Consider the following 17,334-nt stretch of genomic DNA (forward strand, 5'->3'; position numbering starts at 1 on the left):
GCAGTTCACAAATATTTTCTAGGAGTACAATTTCTTACCCTACTTCTGTAAATTCTTGTGAATTCACGAAAGACATATAGCTGCACTTAATGCAAGGGTGCACTTTGGCTTACCGACGACTCCCTTCCTGATATCTTGGCGGCATTACCCCCTGATTATTATCTGGTGAATGCCAATCGCCCTGGGGGCCGCCCCGGCGGCGGGGTGGCAGCGGTAATACGTAAGAACTTAAAAACCATCTCTACCACCTCTTTGATCCTCCCAGAAGTGGATAACCTGGTCCTCAGCCTGGGAACTGAGGTGGGTGCAGTCACTGTCATAATTCTCTACCGCCCCCCTCTCCCTATGCCCTCCTTCCCTTCATCCTTCACTGAGCAGCTTGCTAATCTCATCACCTCCACTCCTCGCGTCGCCATTTTCGGCGACTTCAATTACTGGTTCCAGCACAAGGATGCCGGGCCGCACGCCACTGAGTTATTTGAGACCCTTTCGAGCATAAATTTCACACAACTTCTTAAGTCCCCCACCCATAGTGGTGGCCATATTCTCGACCACATCTGGATTCATGGGGTGAAGTCATCCTGCCCGCGGATTACTCCTTGCGTCTGGTCCGACCACTCCTTGATCGAGACCACAATCTCAGTTGATGGGAACATCAGGGCCCCCCTTCTTGAGGGTGGTGTCGCCCGCAAGTGGAGGGCTGTTGACTCCTCTAAATTTCTTTCCCATCTATCTCAGTCTTGTCCCACCCTCCCCAACGACATCTGCACCGATGAGCTAGATGGTAACCTCTCTCAATGGCTTATGTCAGCGAGCGATATATTTGCTCCGCTTATCAAGTTTCCCCGCTCTCGGCATAGTAACTCCCTTAAATGGTTTGATCTCCAACTAAAAACCCAACACCTGGAGCTATGCCAACTAGAACGTAAGTGGAGAAGAACTTACTGCCCCATGAGCAGAGATATATATGTGGCTGCTCGCAATAAATACAAAAAAGCCATCGCCACGGCCAAAACAGCTTATGTCTCGAATAGAATTTTATTTGCCTCTTGTAAATCAAAGGAGATCTTTAGAGTCCTCGACGAATTTTCTTCCGACTCCAGGACGCCCCCGTCCCAGGCTCCCACACAGGAGTCATGCAATGCCCTCAGCACGTTTTTTTTTTAGAGAAAATTGTTATGATTAAGGACACCATTCCGGTCACCTCTCCTGGCGTTGACCTCGCCTGCCCCCCTTCCAATGCCCTCTCTCTCACATTTCTTGCCCCTCTCGATCCAAAATCTCTGGCCACTTTGGCCGCTCGGGTCAAATCCGGCTCTCCGGACGACTGCTGCCCCCCATCCATACTACGAGACATCTGCCTGTCCCTTCCTGATAGTGTCCTTCCTTTGCTGAATTCCTCTCTCTTCTGGCTCGGTGCCTAGTTCTTTTAAGGCAGCCGTGCTGGTGCCTCTACTGAAGAAACCTGGAGCCGACCCCGCAGCTTTGGCGAACTATCGGCCCATCTCCCTTCTGCCCTACTTTGCTAAAATTCTGGAAGCCCACGTCACCGCCTGTCTCTCTCAGTTCATCGAGAGCTCCAACTTCCTCGAAGCTAACCAGGCCGGTTTCAGACCTGGCCACTCCACGGAGGTAGTGATCTTGGCTGTGCTGGATGCCCTCAGAGTCGGCGTTGACAGAGGCACCCCCCAGGCCCTGGTTCTTTTAGATCTGTCGGCCGCCTTCGACACGGTGGACCATAACATCCTTCTCCACCGTGTCGAGCAGGCCGGCATCCAGGGCCTGGCGCTGGCTTGGGTTAAATCCTTTCTGACCGGGAGGTCTCAGACAGTCAGCCTGGGTACTTTCAGGGCACCTAGGGAGCGTTTACTCTGCGGGGTCCCCCAGGGCTCCTCCTTATCCCCTCTTCTCTTCAATCTGTATCTTCAACCTCTTCTTCTCTCTCTGAGGCAGTGGGACGTCACCGTTTTCAATTACGCCGACTACCTGCAACTCATCTTCCCCCTTGACTCTTCCTCTGCTATCTCTAATTTCCAGGCGGCTATGGTTCACATTCTCCAGTGGATGAGCCAGAACCAACTTAAATTAAATCCCGGGAAGACGGAGCTTCTTCTTCCTGGCAAGAGTTCCATCCACTGGGGTCCGCATTTCTGGCCGTCAGAGCTTGGCCCCTCCCCCATCCCCGTGGCCTCGGTAAAGAGCCTCGGGGTCATTATTGACTCCGAATTATCCCTTAAGCCCCAAATAGGGATGGTGGTCTCTTCCTGCATGTATCAGCTGCGCAGGATTAGAAAGGTGGCCTATCTCTTGACTCCCGAAGCCCTGATTCAAGTCATCATGGCTCTTGTTCTCTCCCGCTTGGACTTCTCGAATTCCCTTTATCATGGTCTGCCTAAGGTCCTTCTTTCTAGACTACAGATCGTCCAGAACCAAGCGGCGAGACTGGCCTTCGGGATTCCGAAATGGCAGTCCGCTAAACCTCTTCTCATCAAACTACATTGGCTTCCTATTGCTTCGAGGGCAGCCTTTAAGATCGGCTGCCTCACTTTCAAATCCCTAACCGACCCTTGCCCTGCTTTTCTGAAATCCCTTATTAGCCCATACTGCCCCTCACGTAACCTCAGATCTTCTCACCTCCGTCTCCTGGTTGTCCCCCCTTCTAAACTCTGCAGAATTGGCGGCCGGAGATTTGCTCTCTTGGCCCCCAAATTCTGGAACTCTCTCCCTTCTTCACTTAAATTCTCCAACTCGCTCACTCAATTTCGTAAATCCCTAAAAACTTGGCTGTTCCCACAATCTGGCTAACTCTTTTGGCCTCCTCCAGTATTCGATCAGCGCCAGGAAACCCTTGGTGACAGAGCGCTCTATAAGCATCCCTTAACATAACATAACATAACACTTTTGAGACTTTCTTTAGTAATTGGGCCCTTAATTTGGTCTGGCATTAACCATGACCGTTTGTGTTTATTAAAATTCTCTCTCTGTATCGGCTGGCTTCACTGTGGTGACGGCATTCTTTCTTTTACAAGGAGCATATCGGCACACAGAGTAGTTTTGTTCAGTGCCAATAACTAATGTGGCAGTGTGTGCTTTTTTGAGAACAAAAACTAATTTTTGCTTTTGCCAATGTTTGTTTTAATTGTGAGGGCCTGGAAGCTCTCACATCAATAAGGTTTTACAAAAATCATGCCAAAACAAGTCACGCATTGCCAAAACCTAAAGGCCGACCACCAATTTCAGACCTACTGGTTTTGCCAATGCTAGTTTAATTTTATGTTTCCCATAACCTTATTGAAACTGGTTACACTGATTTTGCAATATGAATTGTTTTGGGAAATATTAGCATGCATCAACACATTTTGCTCAGTGATTCTGCAAAGAAAGGTTACCTGACATTTTACAGTAGTTTAGCTAAATGTTTTTTCCCTACTTTCAATTTTTTAGGAACATTTTATATTGAAAGCAAAGAATCATTAATGTTGCTTTCAAGCTTCTGCTAATATGCGCATCTAATCAGAGCATTATGCATAGTCCCATATTGCTACATTTTGAAACCGTCTGTACACATTTTTATACTAGAACCACTGTCAGTAGTACAGTCAGAACTTACATTTACTTAGAGCGCTCACCCTAATATTAAAGGCTTTCAATTAATGAACCATAAATAAAAGTTTGAACAGCATTAACATATGCACACAAACTTTAACTTAACTGCAGGCAGTGCCCTTCCATGACCCTTAATGTGGTACTGCAAACTGGCAGCCAAAGGGTTTGTGCTGCAAGAGGTTGGGCCTACTTGTCCCAAGGACAAAATACACATTAAAACTGGTTGCCCTTGACCCCAAACAATATGTCCTGGGCGTCGGGCTATAGGAATTCCACATCCCTGACACATGGCCATAAAGGAGTCTCTTGACCTCCACTGGACTTTTATCATCCTCTTACTACATCTCCCGACAATCAATGGGTGGTTCTCCCACCGCGCCCTTACTTTCCCTCCAACATCTAACTTTTCCTGAATCCTCCACTTTTGCACATACATGCACCTTTTCTTTCCTTTCACCCAGGAATTTGTCTCTTATATTAACATGAGTTATCTTTTTTGATTTTTGACCCATCCCATCCATTACCACAAGTTAATACATAAATGTTATTATTTGCTGGCAGTGTAAACATGTTTAGTGTAATGGCATATTTGCAAGGTAGAAGCAATTACAATGCAGATTTTTACTCACTAGGTTCCAAGGTCTCGCCGATGAAGGTATAACCAGCAGGCAGTGGGGACCGTTCACTCAAAATCTGGATGTCTGTCACCACGTTCTGAAAAACAGAAAGATTTAGACAAACGCAAAGCAAGACAGTTTATTAAACCACCTCAAGCACAGGTTGTTTTTGTATTGTGGATACAACTGAAGGGAGGAGGAGTGTCCAGATGAGGCGAGGTCGCTGGACGAGCCCAAAGCACACCACGTCCATCAACTGCCCCAGAATGGTCAGTGTTGTAGCTGTGAGTGGTGAGGCCCATTATATCTTTGCACTCTAGACACCGTCCTGCAGAGAATGTGAATTCTATAAGATATCCATTTATCCAAGTGACATGATGCTTCAGAAATCTACATGCCCTGCAAAAACAAAAAAAATCAACTTGTCCCTTTTTTAGACATGTATAGAGGTGACCACAAGATCTGGATCAAGGGCACTGCCAAAACATGTGGAAGTAATCTGCCTTTTCCTCGCCACACTTAATGCTTCTTTATCTCTAGTCCTCCCAGAATCGACAGCCTTTTCGTTGTTCAATATGCCATGTGCACTGTACACAGATGTTTTTTCCTGACAGGGGCAGATTTAATAGACATGTAAAGAGTAGACATCGATATTTGCGGTAAGGTTTTCACGACCAGCGTCGGCAGGTCCTTCCTTCAGATCTCTGTTGGCAGGGTGACAACTTCCTCCCCACCATGTACTAGCATTTAAAACCACTTGGAGACTTCTTTACTTTGGAGCAATCTTCTTTGTAATTTATCCTCTCAAACGCTATTTCTTTCCCATCTTTACCTAATTCCCGTGCCCAGCTTGCCAGTTGGTAACACTTCAATTTGGAAAGGATACCATCTGTGATTTCTGACAGACTCCCAAAAGTCCAGAGAGTTATCCGTTGTAATATTCCTAATATCCATCTGACTGATACCATAGCTTGCAAGCGGACTCCAATATCTTCAACATGAAATACTTAAGATGCCCAAATTTACAAAGGAAATAGTTCCCCTCCACGGGCACATTTTCGTCATGGCTTTAAGAAGCAGGGTAAAGGCGGAGTTATCCAAAAGTAGAGATCTTGTGTTCTTTAATTGAAAAGCCCAATAGTATTGATACAAATCTGGACTCGATGCCCCCATGTTTTTTTTTCCTATGTAGTTTCCTCCACGCGATTTTATCCCTTTTAGAAGACCATATGAAACTGCTCAGGTCCTCCTACAATTTCTTAAACCACTCGGGCTTGAATTCTAAAGGTATTGAGTTGAAAAGAAATGCGGATTTTAGGAGTATTGACATTTTTTTAGAGATTACCTTCTTAAGAAGGAAAATGGGAGTCACCTCCTCATCTTTAGTGACCTCCTGGTTCCTGTTGCTGCTTTATTAACGTTTACCGGAGCCATTTTATATAGGTCTTCCACCACCTGAATACCCAGCTATCTTATTTCCTGATTGACAAGCCTGTTACAACATGTATTCCATTCCATAATTTGTTTTTTGCCGATTAACCAGGTGACCAGAGACCTTCCCAATGTTTTGCAAGGTACTCAGGATCAAGGGGAGCGATCTTGCTAGATCTCTTGTATACACCATCAAGCCATCGGCATACAAGGCCGCATTTTTCTCCCACCTATTACACTCAAAGGGGCATGATGTTTTGGCTTGCCCTCGTTTTATTTGCTAGCGGCTCAATACATAGATTAAAAAGCAAAGGTGACAGTGGGTAACCCTGAAGGGCCCCTCTTATAATATTTATCTGCTTAGTAAGATTGCCGTTAACCAATATCTAGTGCACAGGGCATATTGACACCAAAAAGGCTGTCGATTCTGGGAGGATGAGAGGTAAAGAAGTGCCTTAAGTATGGCGAGAAAAAGGCGGATGACGTCCACATATTTTGGCTGTGCCCTCTGATCCAGATCTTTTGGCAAGAAGAAATGTGTTACTTACCTGTAACTGCAGTTATCCAGTATTGGTGTCTTTCATAGATTCACATGCCTGAATCATTCCCCGTCGTCGAGACGGGAGTCTCCGGTACATAGAAAAGTAATGTCCTATAGACATATTTAGAGAAAAGTAGGCCTAAGGGCCTCCCCTTAGTAGCCTATCAATGTCCTTTTGTAAAAAGGACCAAACTCTAGAAGAGAGCCAATCAGCTTACACCTCCCTCTAGAACCTTCCTGACAGGAACCTCACTCTCAGATTTTCGTACGCACCAAGCTAAGTAGGCGTAGCACCAATAGAGAGATATGTGAGTCCTTCCAGGGGAGGCGGGAGGGTTGCATGTGAATCTATGAGACACCAATACTGGATAACTGCAGTTACAGGTAAGTAACGCATTTCTTATCCAGTATTATGGGTGTCTTTCATAGATTCACATGCCTGAATCAGAGTAGCAAGCAATATCTTGTGCACATTTCTGGCGGAACATCATATACAAGTCATTAGATACTACATATCATGCGACTATGAACCATCAGCATAAATATATATACATATATAGATAGATCAGCCAGAAGTAGTAACAGAAAAATGTACATACCAGAAAAGGATGGAGGAAGGCTCACCTTACTGGAAAAGATGGCGTAGCACTGCCTGCCCCACTGCAGCATCCTTCATCAGCTCTGTATCCAGGCAGTAGTGCCTGGTGAAGGAATGAGGCGACTTCCACGTTGCCGCCCTGCAGATGTCGAGAACTGGCACTCCTGCAAACAGTGCCATAGAAGTCGACATAGCTCTTGTAGAGTGCGCCCTGATTTTAGAGTGCAATGGATGTCCGGCTCTTTCGTGGCAAAAGGCAATTGCCGAAGAGATCCATCTGGAGATGCTCTGTTTGGTCAGCGGTAGACCTTTCCTAGGCCTACTGAAGGCTATGAAGAGTTGGTTAGATTTTCTGAAATGTTTGGTTTTGTCAATATAACATTTTAGACATCGCTTAAGGTCCAATGAGTGCAGAGATCTCTCAGCAGCAGTGCTGGGATTTGGAAAGAATGACCTGAGGACCACAGGCTCGTTTAAGTGGAAGTCCGACGGAACTTTAGGAATGAACCTAGGGTTAGTTCTTAAAATGACTATCATCCCGGAACTGCAGGAAGGGGTCTTGAATAGAGAAAGCCTGCAGCTCACTGACCCTCCTTGCTGATGTAAGCGCCAGGAGGAGAGCAGTTTTCCACGAGACGTATTTCACGTCTGCTCTGTGAATGGGTTCAAAAGGGTGTTTCATCAGTTGGTTAAGAACCACATTCAAGTGCCATGTTGGAGGTATCATCCTTGGTCGAGGAAAAGATCTATAGAGACCTTTAAGGAACTGTTTTAGAAGTCTACTAGACCAGAGCGAGGGTCCCTTAGACGTTCTTTTAAATCTTGAGATCGCCGCCAAATGTACCCTGATGGAGGAATGGGCAAGGCCCGACTGCGCCAGATGCAGCAAGTAGGGTAGTATTTGTTCTGGAGTGGTGGCAAATTGACGTAGACCTTTGTCCGCACACCAGATGCAGAAGCGTTTCCACTTTAGGGAATAAGCCTTATTAGTGCTGTCCGCTCTTGCCTTGGACAGGATGTCTTTACAATCCTGCGGAATGTTCATATTGCTGAATTCTCGGTACTCAGGAGCCAGGCCGACAACCTGAGAGACTTCAGATCCGGATGTAGAATCTGCTTGTCGCTCATCGTGAGCAGAGATGGATGTTGATGCAGATGGATCGGCGGCTGCAGAGAGAAGCGATGAAGGTCCGTGAACCAATGTTGCCTCGGCCAGAAAGGGGCTATCAGGATTAAGGTGCATGGTTCCGCCTTCATCTTCCTGATGACTCTGGGAATCATTGGGAATGGCGGAAATGCGTACGCAAAGATGTTGCGCCATGCGATGGACAATGCATTTCCGATAGACTTTGACTGGGGATGCCAGCTTGCGAAGCTGCGGCATTTGGTGTTTTCTTTGGTCGCAAACAGGTCGATTTGCGGTGTTCCCCATCTCGAGAAGATGTGATCTGTGGTTCTCATGTCTAGCTCCCATTCGTGCGTCGAGGACCTCTGTCTGCTTAGGGCGTCTGCGATGACATTGTCCTTGCCTGGGACGTACTCCACCCTCAACGAGACACCGTGGAGAATGAGCCAACTCCAGATCCTTTGCGATTCGCGAGATAGTGTTAGCGAACGCGTCCCTCCCTGTTTGTTCAGGTAGTGCATCGTCGTGGTGTTGTCGGTCCTGACGAGCACAAGGGAGTTCTTGATCCTTGGCAAGAAGGATTGCAAGGTTAGAAAGACTGCTCTTAGCTCCAGCAGGTTGATATGGAGCCGTGTCTCCGGTTCCGATCATTTGCCACTGATATGCAATTCCTGCAGGACTGCTCCCCAACCTTCCAGTGAGGCGTCCGTCGTAATGACATGAGGAGTTGCTGGAAGCAGGAACGGCAATCCCTGTGAGAGGTTCTGGAGCGATCTCCACCAGTGCAATGCCTTGGAGATTTGCATCGTGATCTGTATGAGGTCTTCGAACGATCCCGTACATTGCTTGGACAAGGCCTCTTGGAGTGGGCGCATCCGGAGGCGACAGTGTGGTATAAGCAGAATGCACGAGGACATCATTCCCAAAAGGGATTTGAAGGTACGGACTGGCAAAGTTTTTCTTGAAGCCACAGTTGAGGCCAGAGAGACGATCTTTCGATGGAAAAACCTTCGCAGCTCTTGTATCCAGGGTCGCTCCGAGGAAAGTTAGAACTCGAGAGGGATGTAAAGTGGACTTGTCCTGATTCAGTGCTAGACCCAAGTGCTTGAAAAGATTCAAACAGGCGTTGGAGGATTTGAGTGCGCCTGTTAGGGATGGTGCCTTCACCAGCCAGTCGTCTAAATACGGAAAGACTTGATGGCCATGTTGTCTGAGGAATGCTGCCATCGGCGAGAGACACTTGGTGAATATCCGGTGCGCCGACTTGAGGCCAAAAGGGAGGACGCGGAACTGATAGTGCCGCCCCGCCACTGCGAATCGTAGAAATTTCCTGTGAGTTTTGTGGACTGGGACGTGAAAGTATGCTTCCTGCAGATCTAAGGACGTCATGAAGTCTCCCTCCTCTAAGAGACCCAAGATCTCCTGAATCGTGACCATGCGGAACGATTGCTTTTTTAAGAATGCGTTGAGTGCCCTGAGGTCTAGAATGGGCCTCCATTTCTTTTCCTTCTTTTGAACGAGGAAGAAGCGGGAGTAAAACCCTCTCCCCTTGTGAGCTGGTGGTACTCGCTCTATAGCTCCTTTCTGTAACATAATGGAGATTTCTTGAAGAAGCAATCGCAGGTTTTTGTGAGGCATTGGACGAGGAGGGGTCATTGGAGGGATACTGTGAAATTCTATACAGTGTCCAAATTGAATTAACTGGAGGACCCATCGATCCGTTGTTATCCTCCTCCAATTGTTGAAGAATTGGGTCAATTCTCCTCCAATCTGCAAAGAGGGGGATGAGGGATGGACTGGCTGTAGGAGTAGGTCATTGGCATCCGCCAGTGGCCTTCCGTTGATTCTTTCCTCTGAAATTGGATCTTCCAAAGGAGGATTGTCTGCCCTGCTGTTTTTGGCGAGGTTGGTATTGTGACTTGCCTTGGCTGTAAGAGTACGATGATCTATTTTGATAACTGCCTCTGTAGGAGGGCTGTCCCCTGCCTCTGTTCCCACGAAAGGACTGGTTCCTAAATTGCAGAGTCCCGAGTGCTCTCGCAGTGTCCGTGTCCTTCTTTATTGTTTGAAGCGCCTCGTCTATTTTGGCTCCAAACAGGTGTTGTCCGTCGTAAGGCATGTCCAGGACCTTTGATTGCACCTCCTGCCGAAATGAGGTAGACTTGAGCCACCCCTGTCTACGCAGGACAGCTGCACCTGCTAGCTGTCTGAAACCAGTCATTGCCACATCTAGAGCACAGTCTATTAGTTCAGAGGCCGAAGATTGGCCTTCTAGAAGTAGGGCTTGGACTTCCTCCTTCGTGGTATCTGGCAGCTCCGATAAATACGGAGCGATGTCGGCCCACAGCTGTCTATTATATCTACCCAACAGCGCAATAGAATTGGCAGCCTTTACTGTCATTGCCGAGGTGGTGGAAAAACGCTTCCCAATACTGTCCACTTTCCGGCCCTCTTTATCTGGAGGAGCCATGAGTGGAGAGGAGGGATTGCTGGAATTTTTCTGCGCTGCCTGTGTAACCACAGAGTCTGGTTTGGGATGCCCTGTAAGGCAGGCCGGCGCTGTTGTAGGGGCCTTGTATTTTTTGTCCAGCCGTGGAACCAGTGTAGAAACCGAGGCTGGAGTCTGCATCAACTGCAGGCCTTCTTTCCAAATATGATCAATTATTGGAATCGATCTGGTTGTCCTTTTAAGTGGCTCTTTAAAATCATAAAGGAAACAGTCAGTTTCCTGAGCCTCCATCGTCATGTGGAGCCTCTTGGCTGCTCTCTCCATCAGATTGTGGAACCCTCCTATGTCTGCCGGAGGTGAACCTGAGGTAGCGGGCTCCGGGGATGCAGGAGAAGAAATGAGTAGTCATCACCGTCATCGTGATTGGAAGGGTCATCCTGTATTTCCCCTTCTTCTTGTTGTCCTTCATCATCGTCCGATGATGGAGGATCTTGTATCTGCTGCCTTTCCTGATGTATTACCAATGCCGGCGGTCTAGGTCGTGGAGACTGAGTCTTCCCCACTGCTGGAGGAGGCTGTCTAGCTACTGGTGCTGAGGACTCCGGGAATCGTTGTTTGTAATCTTGAATCAAAAATTGCAAATCAGACACTATAGACGCTGGCAGACATACCATGGGTGTAACGCGAGTCTGAACTGTTTGTTGAACCTCATGCTCTTGTGTCACCTCCACATCATCAAAATCCTCATCAGTGCTCTGGCATTGGACCACCAGATGGGATGGGCTAGTCGCCTGTGTGTCATACTCTTCATCCGACTCCTCATCCTGCAGGAGACAAGATGGCGGCAATCCCTGCACTCTACTCGGGGATGTTAACTCTGGCGTAATCGCCTTTTTTGAGCTCTTTACCCTGGAAGGGCTCGTCGACGGCAGGACCCTGGTTGACTCCACGTCTACAGATGGCATTTCCTGCGTTTGCCTCATCGACGATGGGACCGTCGTCGAATGTTTCCATTGAGGCGTCGACGGTGTGCTGGATTGTAGCTCTATTGGCTTGGTTTTCGTCGTCGACGACGACGACCTCGACGGTACACCCGTCGACGACGATGACTTCGTCGACGGCACGGATGACGACGGTGCTTTGCTCGTCGTCGACACAGGCATCGGTGCTGGAGCGTCTGACTTTTTAATAAGAATAACTGACGACACAGGCTTACCCGCCGTCGATGAGGGTGTCTTCATCGTCGACGAAGAAAACGTCGACGATGCCGTCGTCGTCAATACCGTCGTCGTAGATGTGGAAACGTAGACGGGAGATACAGCTTTCTTATGCGCCGATGAGGGCGTCGACGATGTCGTCGTCGACGGCGCCGGCTTTTTGAAGGAGTGAGCCTCCTTGTCTGACGCCGAAGACTTTAAAGAAGGCTGTCAAGAAACCTTCTGAGGCAGAGGAACGTCTGCAGGGCTAGGGGAAGCCCCGCTTGGCCTTTTTAAAGACAATTTAGAAGAAACAGAGGAATACTCATCTTCTTCTGAAGACTCCAGATTGCTCCTGGTCTTGAGCTTGCTGAGCCAGAGTAAAAGGCGCCCCTCTCTGTCCTTTAGTGTCTTTGTAGAGAAGGTTCTACAAATCTTGCAATCTTTTGCTGAATGATCCGGATAGAGACAATATAAACATGCCTTATGCTGGTCGTCCACATGTAACCTCTTTTTCCCACAAGAAGTACATGCCCTGAAGAGAACCTTCTTCTCAGGGTCAGCCATGGTCAAATTTGAAGTGAAAAATCCAAGTTGTGAAGAAATAAGGTTGAAGAAAGGAAAACCTGAGGACAACTCAGTTGGAGACTCCCTTAGCACAACGTGCGGTAGAAAATCTGAGACTGAGGTTCCTGTCAGGAAGGTTCTAGAGGGAGGTGTAAGCTGATTGGCTCTCTTTTAGAGTTTGGTCCTTTTTACAAAAGGACATTGATAGGCTACTAAGGGGAGGCCCTTAGGCCTACTTTTCTATATATAGGTCGATAGGACATTACTTTTCTATGTACCGGAGACTCCCGTCTCGACGACGGGGAATGATTCAGGCATGTGAATCTATGAAAGACACCCATAATACTGGATAAGTGGGTAAGTTGCTTACAGAGGTAATGGGTCAAGAAGTTAACATAAGCCTGGCACTGGTGATTCTTTAGGTCACAGATGGTGGAGGGTTACCTGTGAAATTGCGTAATATGCAAAAATCCTTACTCTTTGTATTAATATTGTTGGCACGAAGGAAGATCTGTTTGAAATTGGTACTCCATAGCCCCCTGATTTTATGGGAATGGCTAGCATCTGTCCAACGGGTGAATAGTTTAGTCCGAAGCAGCTGCCCAACTAACAGAATACATTTTTGTGAACATTGGTTTAAGTCTATGCAAAATAACAATTGAGGGTAACTTTGACGTGTGAACGAGAATGTCCAATGATTATGCATTTAAGCAATAACCTTTCAAGAGGAATTTCTAATAGAGCTATCCAAAGAATTCACTAATCAAACAAGGTTATTTATGAGGCTCTTGAGCCAGTTCAAAGGAGTGCCATGGACCTAGTTCCTTTCTTCCTTTTCTGGTGAGAGGTAGTAAGTTTCTGCAGTTGTTTTTCCATATTGAGCTCCTTTTGCCTTCTTGTTGCACAATTGAGGATTTTTTTTTTTATGCAGAGAACTGACAAATTATGGAAGCATTCTCATTAAACTAGACGTCAAGTAGCCTTTCGGATTACGGTAGGGCTCAAAATATGCCAATGTTTGGTTTCTAGCAACTTCAGATTTTTCCACCTCCTCGCAAATCTACATACAGTGGCTTGGAAGTTCCAGGTTTGAAATGCCCTGCGAGTCAGTGCACAGTCACAAAATAAAATGTATAAGGGTATTCACCAGTTCCTTTCAGGCTCTTCCCACAATTAACAGGTTTCAAAATGTACTCCTGACAAGAGCACAAATAAAGCTTTCCCCCGGGTGGGAATAAAAGAGGTTGTAGGGAAAGTCATTTGTTATGTTATGTTATGTTATTATGTGGCTTCTATAGCGCACGGCTACTCAGGAGAGTGTCCCGGCGCTTTATTAACATCCTGAAGAACAAACACAACACAGTAAAAGAAGGGAAAAGACAAAAAGAATAAAATCTAAGAGGCAAAAAGCCAGGTTTTTAGGCCCTTCCTAAAGGATAGCAGGTCTGCATGACTGCGCAGCGAGAGGGGCAGAGAATTCCAAAGCTGAGGGGCCCGGAGCATAAAAGAGCGGCCTCCCAAGCGTGCCCTCCTCACACGGGGAACAATGGCGAGAAGCTTCGATTCTGACCTCAGAGATCGAGAGGGACGGTATTGCTTTAGCCTCCTCTGCAAGTATTTGGCCCCAGTGGAGTAAAAGGCCTTATGCGCGAGGGTCAAGGTTTTAAAAACTATCCGCTGTCGGATAGGCAGCCAGTGAAGCGACTGCAATAGGCCGGAAACATGAGCTCGCCTATGCAGACCAAAGATGGCACGGGCCGCCGCATTCTGGACCACCTGCATCCGTTGCAGGAGGTATTCGGGCAGGCCTAGATATAGGATGTTAGCGTAGTCCAATCTTGAACCAATCAAGGCCTGCACCGTAATCCTCCTGTGGTCCTCGGAAAGCAACGGAAAAAACTTCCGAAGCATGCTGAGAAGTCCGAAGCATGTGCCCGTAAGGGCGAGGATCTGAGATCTTACGGTCAGACCGTTGTCAATTTTGACCCCCAGATTCTTCGCTAGCTGAGATGACTGCCTCGGAGGAGACATGTCCGCAGGCCACCACACCTGCCAGTCCGGGTCGGATTGACAGCCGAAGAAGAGTACCTCCGATTTATCTGAGTTGCACTTGAGGCTGTTCAGTTGGAGCCATTTGAAAACAGCCCCAAGGCACTCACGGATACTCTCTCCATCAAAATCCTCCCCTTTCCGGCAGGTGAAAAGCAACTGGGTGTCATCCGTGTAGGATACGGTCTGGGCTCCGAAAGACTCAGCCAGAGCCGCCAGAGGGGTCATAAAGATATTAAACAGAGTCGGGCTCAAAACAGAGCCCTGCGGGACTCCGACTCCCAATGGCGGCATCTCGGCGGAGGGTGAGGAAACCCAGGCCGACTGTCGGCGACCAGCTAAGAAAGATGTAAACCAGCTGAGCACCGTCCCCCTCAGACCGATCTCATGAAGTCTGATGAGCAAGCCCTCATGGGGGACGGTGTCAAAGGCCGCCGACAGATCGAGCATGATCAACATAGCTCTCCCACCCAAGTCTAGCGTCTCCTTGATGGCCTCAGACACCTCCAGCAGCGCCGTCTCCGTACTCAGATTAGGGCGGAAGCCCGACTGAGTGGAGTGAAGCAGATCGTTGGATTCCAAGAAATTGGAGAGCACGCTATGAACGTGCTTCTCCAGGGTCTTGGCCAAAGCCGGAAGAAGGGAAATCGACCTATAATTGGCCAAGACCTCAGGAGCCAGACCGGGCTTCTTAATAAGGGGGATGACCATCGCTTGCTTCCACGCCAAAGGGCCCTCGCCTTGGCTGAGAGAACGATTCAGGAGAGGGTTGACCAACGGGTTAACTACCTCCGCCATCTTTGCCAGAAATTTGGCCGGGCATGGATCAAGCGGTGATCCAGGTTTAAGATTGGCCAAAAGAGCCAAGGACGAGGCAGTTGATATAGGCGGGAAGTCTGACAAGACAGGGCCCGAGGGGGTCGATGGAACAGGGCCAACCTCGGAGCCAGGCAAGACAGCCGCCAGCCGCGGTGGAAAAGACTCCTGTATCATCTTGATCTTAGCGGTGAAGAAGCAAGCCAGATCCGAAGCCCACTTTTGAGTGGGAGCAGACTGGGCCACATTCGACCGCGGGGCAATGTATTTCCTGACGATCGTGAAGATCTCTTTACAGGAGTTCGAGGAATCCTCGATCCTCCTGGCAAAATAGCTTTTCTTCTCGACAAGAATCGCTCGGTGATAGGCTTTGACCCTGGTCCTATATTCGAGTCTGGCCTCTGGGTTATACTGAGCTCGCCAGGTTCTTTCCGCCACCTTGCACTGTCTGCGAGAAGCAAGCAGCGCACCAGTAAACCACGGGGCAGAAACCCGTTTAGGAGAAGGTCGAGGGGGCCTCAAAGGGGCCAGATCATTTAGCCTATCCCCAAACCAGGCCTGCAAGGATTCCAGGTCGCTATCCAGATCCCCCGTAAGAGGGCAGGGATGTTCACATAATGCTTTAGACAGCAATTCAGGAGTCACCTGGTGCAGCGCCCTTGTCCCTGAACCGAGCTGCCTAGAGGCATTACTCCGGGGTCTCTCATTGGCCGGTATATAGAACTGAACCAGGCGGTGGTCGGTCCAAAGAACCGGCAGAAGTGCTGTCACCTCTATGGGGGAGGAAGAGAAGATCTGATCCAAGGTATGGCCTTTGTCATGCGTTGGTTCGAAGAGAAAGGGGACTAAGCCCAAGGGACTCGTGATATCAGATAGTTTAATCACATCTGAGTCCTGGGCATCGTCCATGTGAAAGTTAAAGTCACCGGCCAGAATGCAATGGTCGGCTCTCATGGCCAGCGCTAGCATGGCAGACTGGAGTTCTTCAAAGAAAGAGCCTGCTGGACCCGGAGGTCTGTAGACTAACAAACCTTTCACTGACTGATGCGGCGCCAAAGATAAAGAAAAGGCAAGGGACTCCGACCCTTTGATGGCCTCGGTGGGAATAATAGAACATACAACAGAGTTCTTCACCACGATGGCTAAATCCGCCGCCCCTTCCTACCGGTCTGTCCTGCCTGTAGATGCTGTAATCTGACGGGATCGCCGAGGCGATATCCGGGTTAGAGGAAGCTCCCAGCCAGGTCTCTGTGAGCATTAGACAGATCGGTTTTTCCAAGGTGAGGAGGTCAAAGAGCTCCTGAGCGGGACTGCGCACTGACCTGGTATTCAATAGCATACACAGATGCTTCCCCAAGACCACCTCCCGGTGGGGGGGTGGCCGTAGACCAGCGTCTTTCGACCAGCCACAACCAGGACATTTGCTCTTACCCCTAAAACGACCAGGGAAAACCTTAAAGCAACCACATGATACCTTATGTAGGGACCGGAGTTGCGCAGAAGTATAACTGACCATAGTTGCTCCGATAGATCACAGTCGCCCCAGGTCAAGGTCTCCCGCCGCTCCGCCCGCCTCCGGGACGCTGACGGGCGCAGACGGGCAGGACTCTGGCACGACTCAGGCGCAGGGAAGGCGCAGGGAAGGCGCAGGGAAGGCGCAGGGAAGGCGCGACCGCTGCGCGTCACCGCTGCGCAATAGAGGAGACGTTTAAGTAGGGCGGGCGAAGGAGGTCCGCAAGACTGGAGCGATCGATCCAAGGCTTCCAGAGCGGGACATCCACACCCAAAATGGCGGCCCGAAAAACGGACAGGGAGCAAAAGCCCACAGACCCGGACCCGCTAAGTAGCGGTGAGTACAACTATTAAAGTGCAAGTAAGGGCCAGAAACCCTGATAAAAACAGGGGAGAAGAAAATTATTTGTAACCTAAATAAAAAACGGGCGTTTTTAAAAGCGCGAAAGCGCTAGCATGTAGCTCTTCATGCAGGTCACCAGCAATAGAAATTTCCAGTTGTTAATACAAGCTGCCCCGCTAGAGGCCAGCCTTAAGTAGGGCGGGCGAAGGAGGTCCGCAAGACTGGAGCGCTCGATCCAGCGCTTCCAGAGCGGGACATCCACACCCAAAATGGCGGCCCGAAAAACGGACAGGGAGCAAAAGCCCACAGACCCGGACCCGCTGAATAGCGGTGAGTACAACTATTAAAGTGCAAGTAAGGGCCAGAAACCCTGATAAAAACAGGGGAGAAGAAAATTATTTGTAACCTAAATAAAAAACGGGCGTTTTTAAAAGCGCGAAAGCGCTAGCGTGTAGCTCTTCATGCAGGTCACCAGCAATAGAA

General features: G+C 48.6%; 1 protein-coding gene across 2 annotated transcripts in view; it reads right to left on the minus strand.

The window, feature by feature from the left end:
* MVB12A (multivesicular body subunit 12A) overlaps positions 1–17,334 on the minus strand; it is an 84,858-nt gene that overhangs the window by 21,755 nt on the left and 45,769 nt on the right. For both annotated transcript variants that reach the window (XR_013608723.1, XM_078681132.1), the window contains exon 4: positions 4,236–4,320. Coding sequence is in view for 1 of the 2 variants with exons in the window: in XM_078681132.1 (XP_078537258.1) it covers positions 4,236–4,320 (85 nt within the window). In the remaining variant the exon portion in view is untranslated. The remainder of the gene's footprint in view (positions 1–4,235; positions 4,321–17,334) is intronic.

Source organism: Lissotriton helveticus, chromosome 1_1 (assembly GCF_964261635.1).
Source record: "Lissotriton helveticus chromosome 1_1, aLisHel1.1, whole genome shotgun sequence".
Taxonomy (NCBI): domain Eukaryota; kingdom Metazoa; phylum Chordata; class Amphibia; order Caudata; family Salamandridae; genus Lissotriton; species Lissotriton helveticus.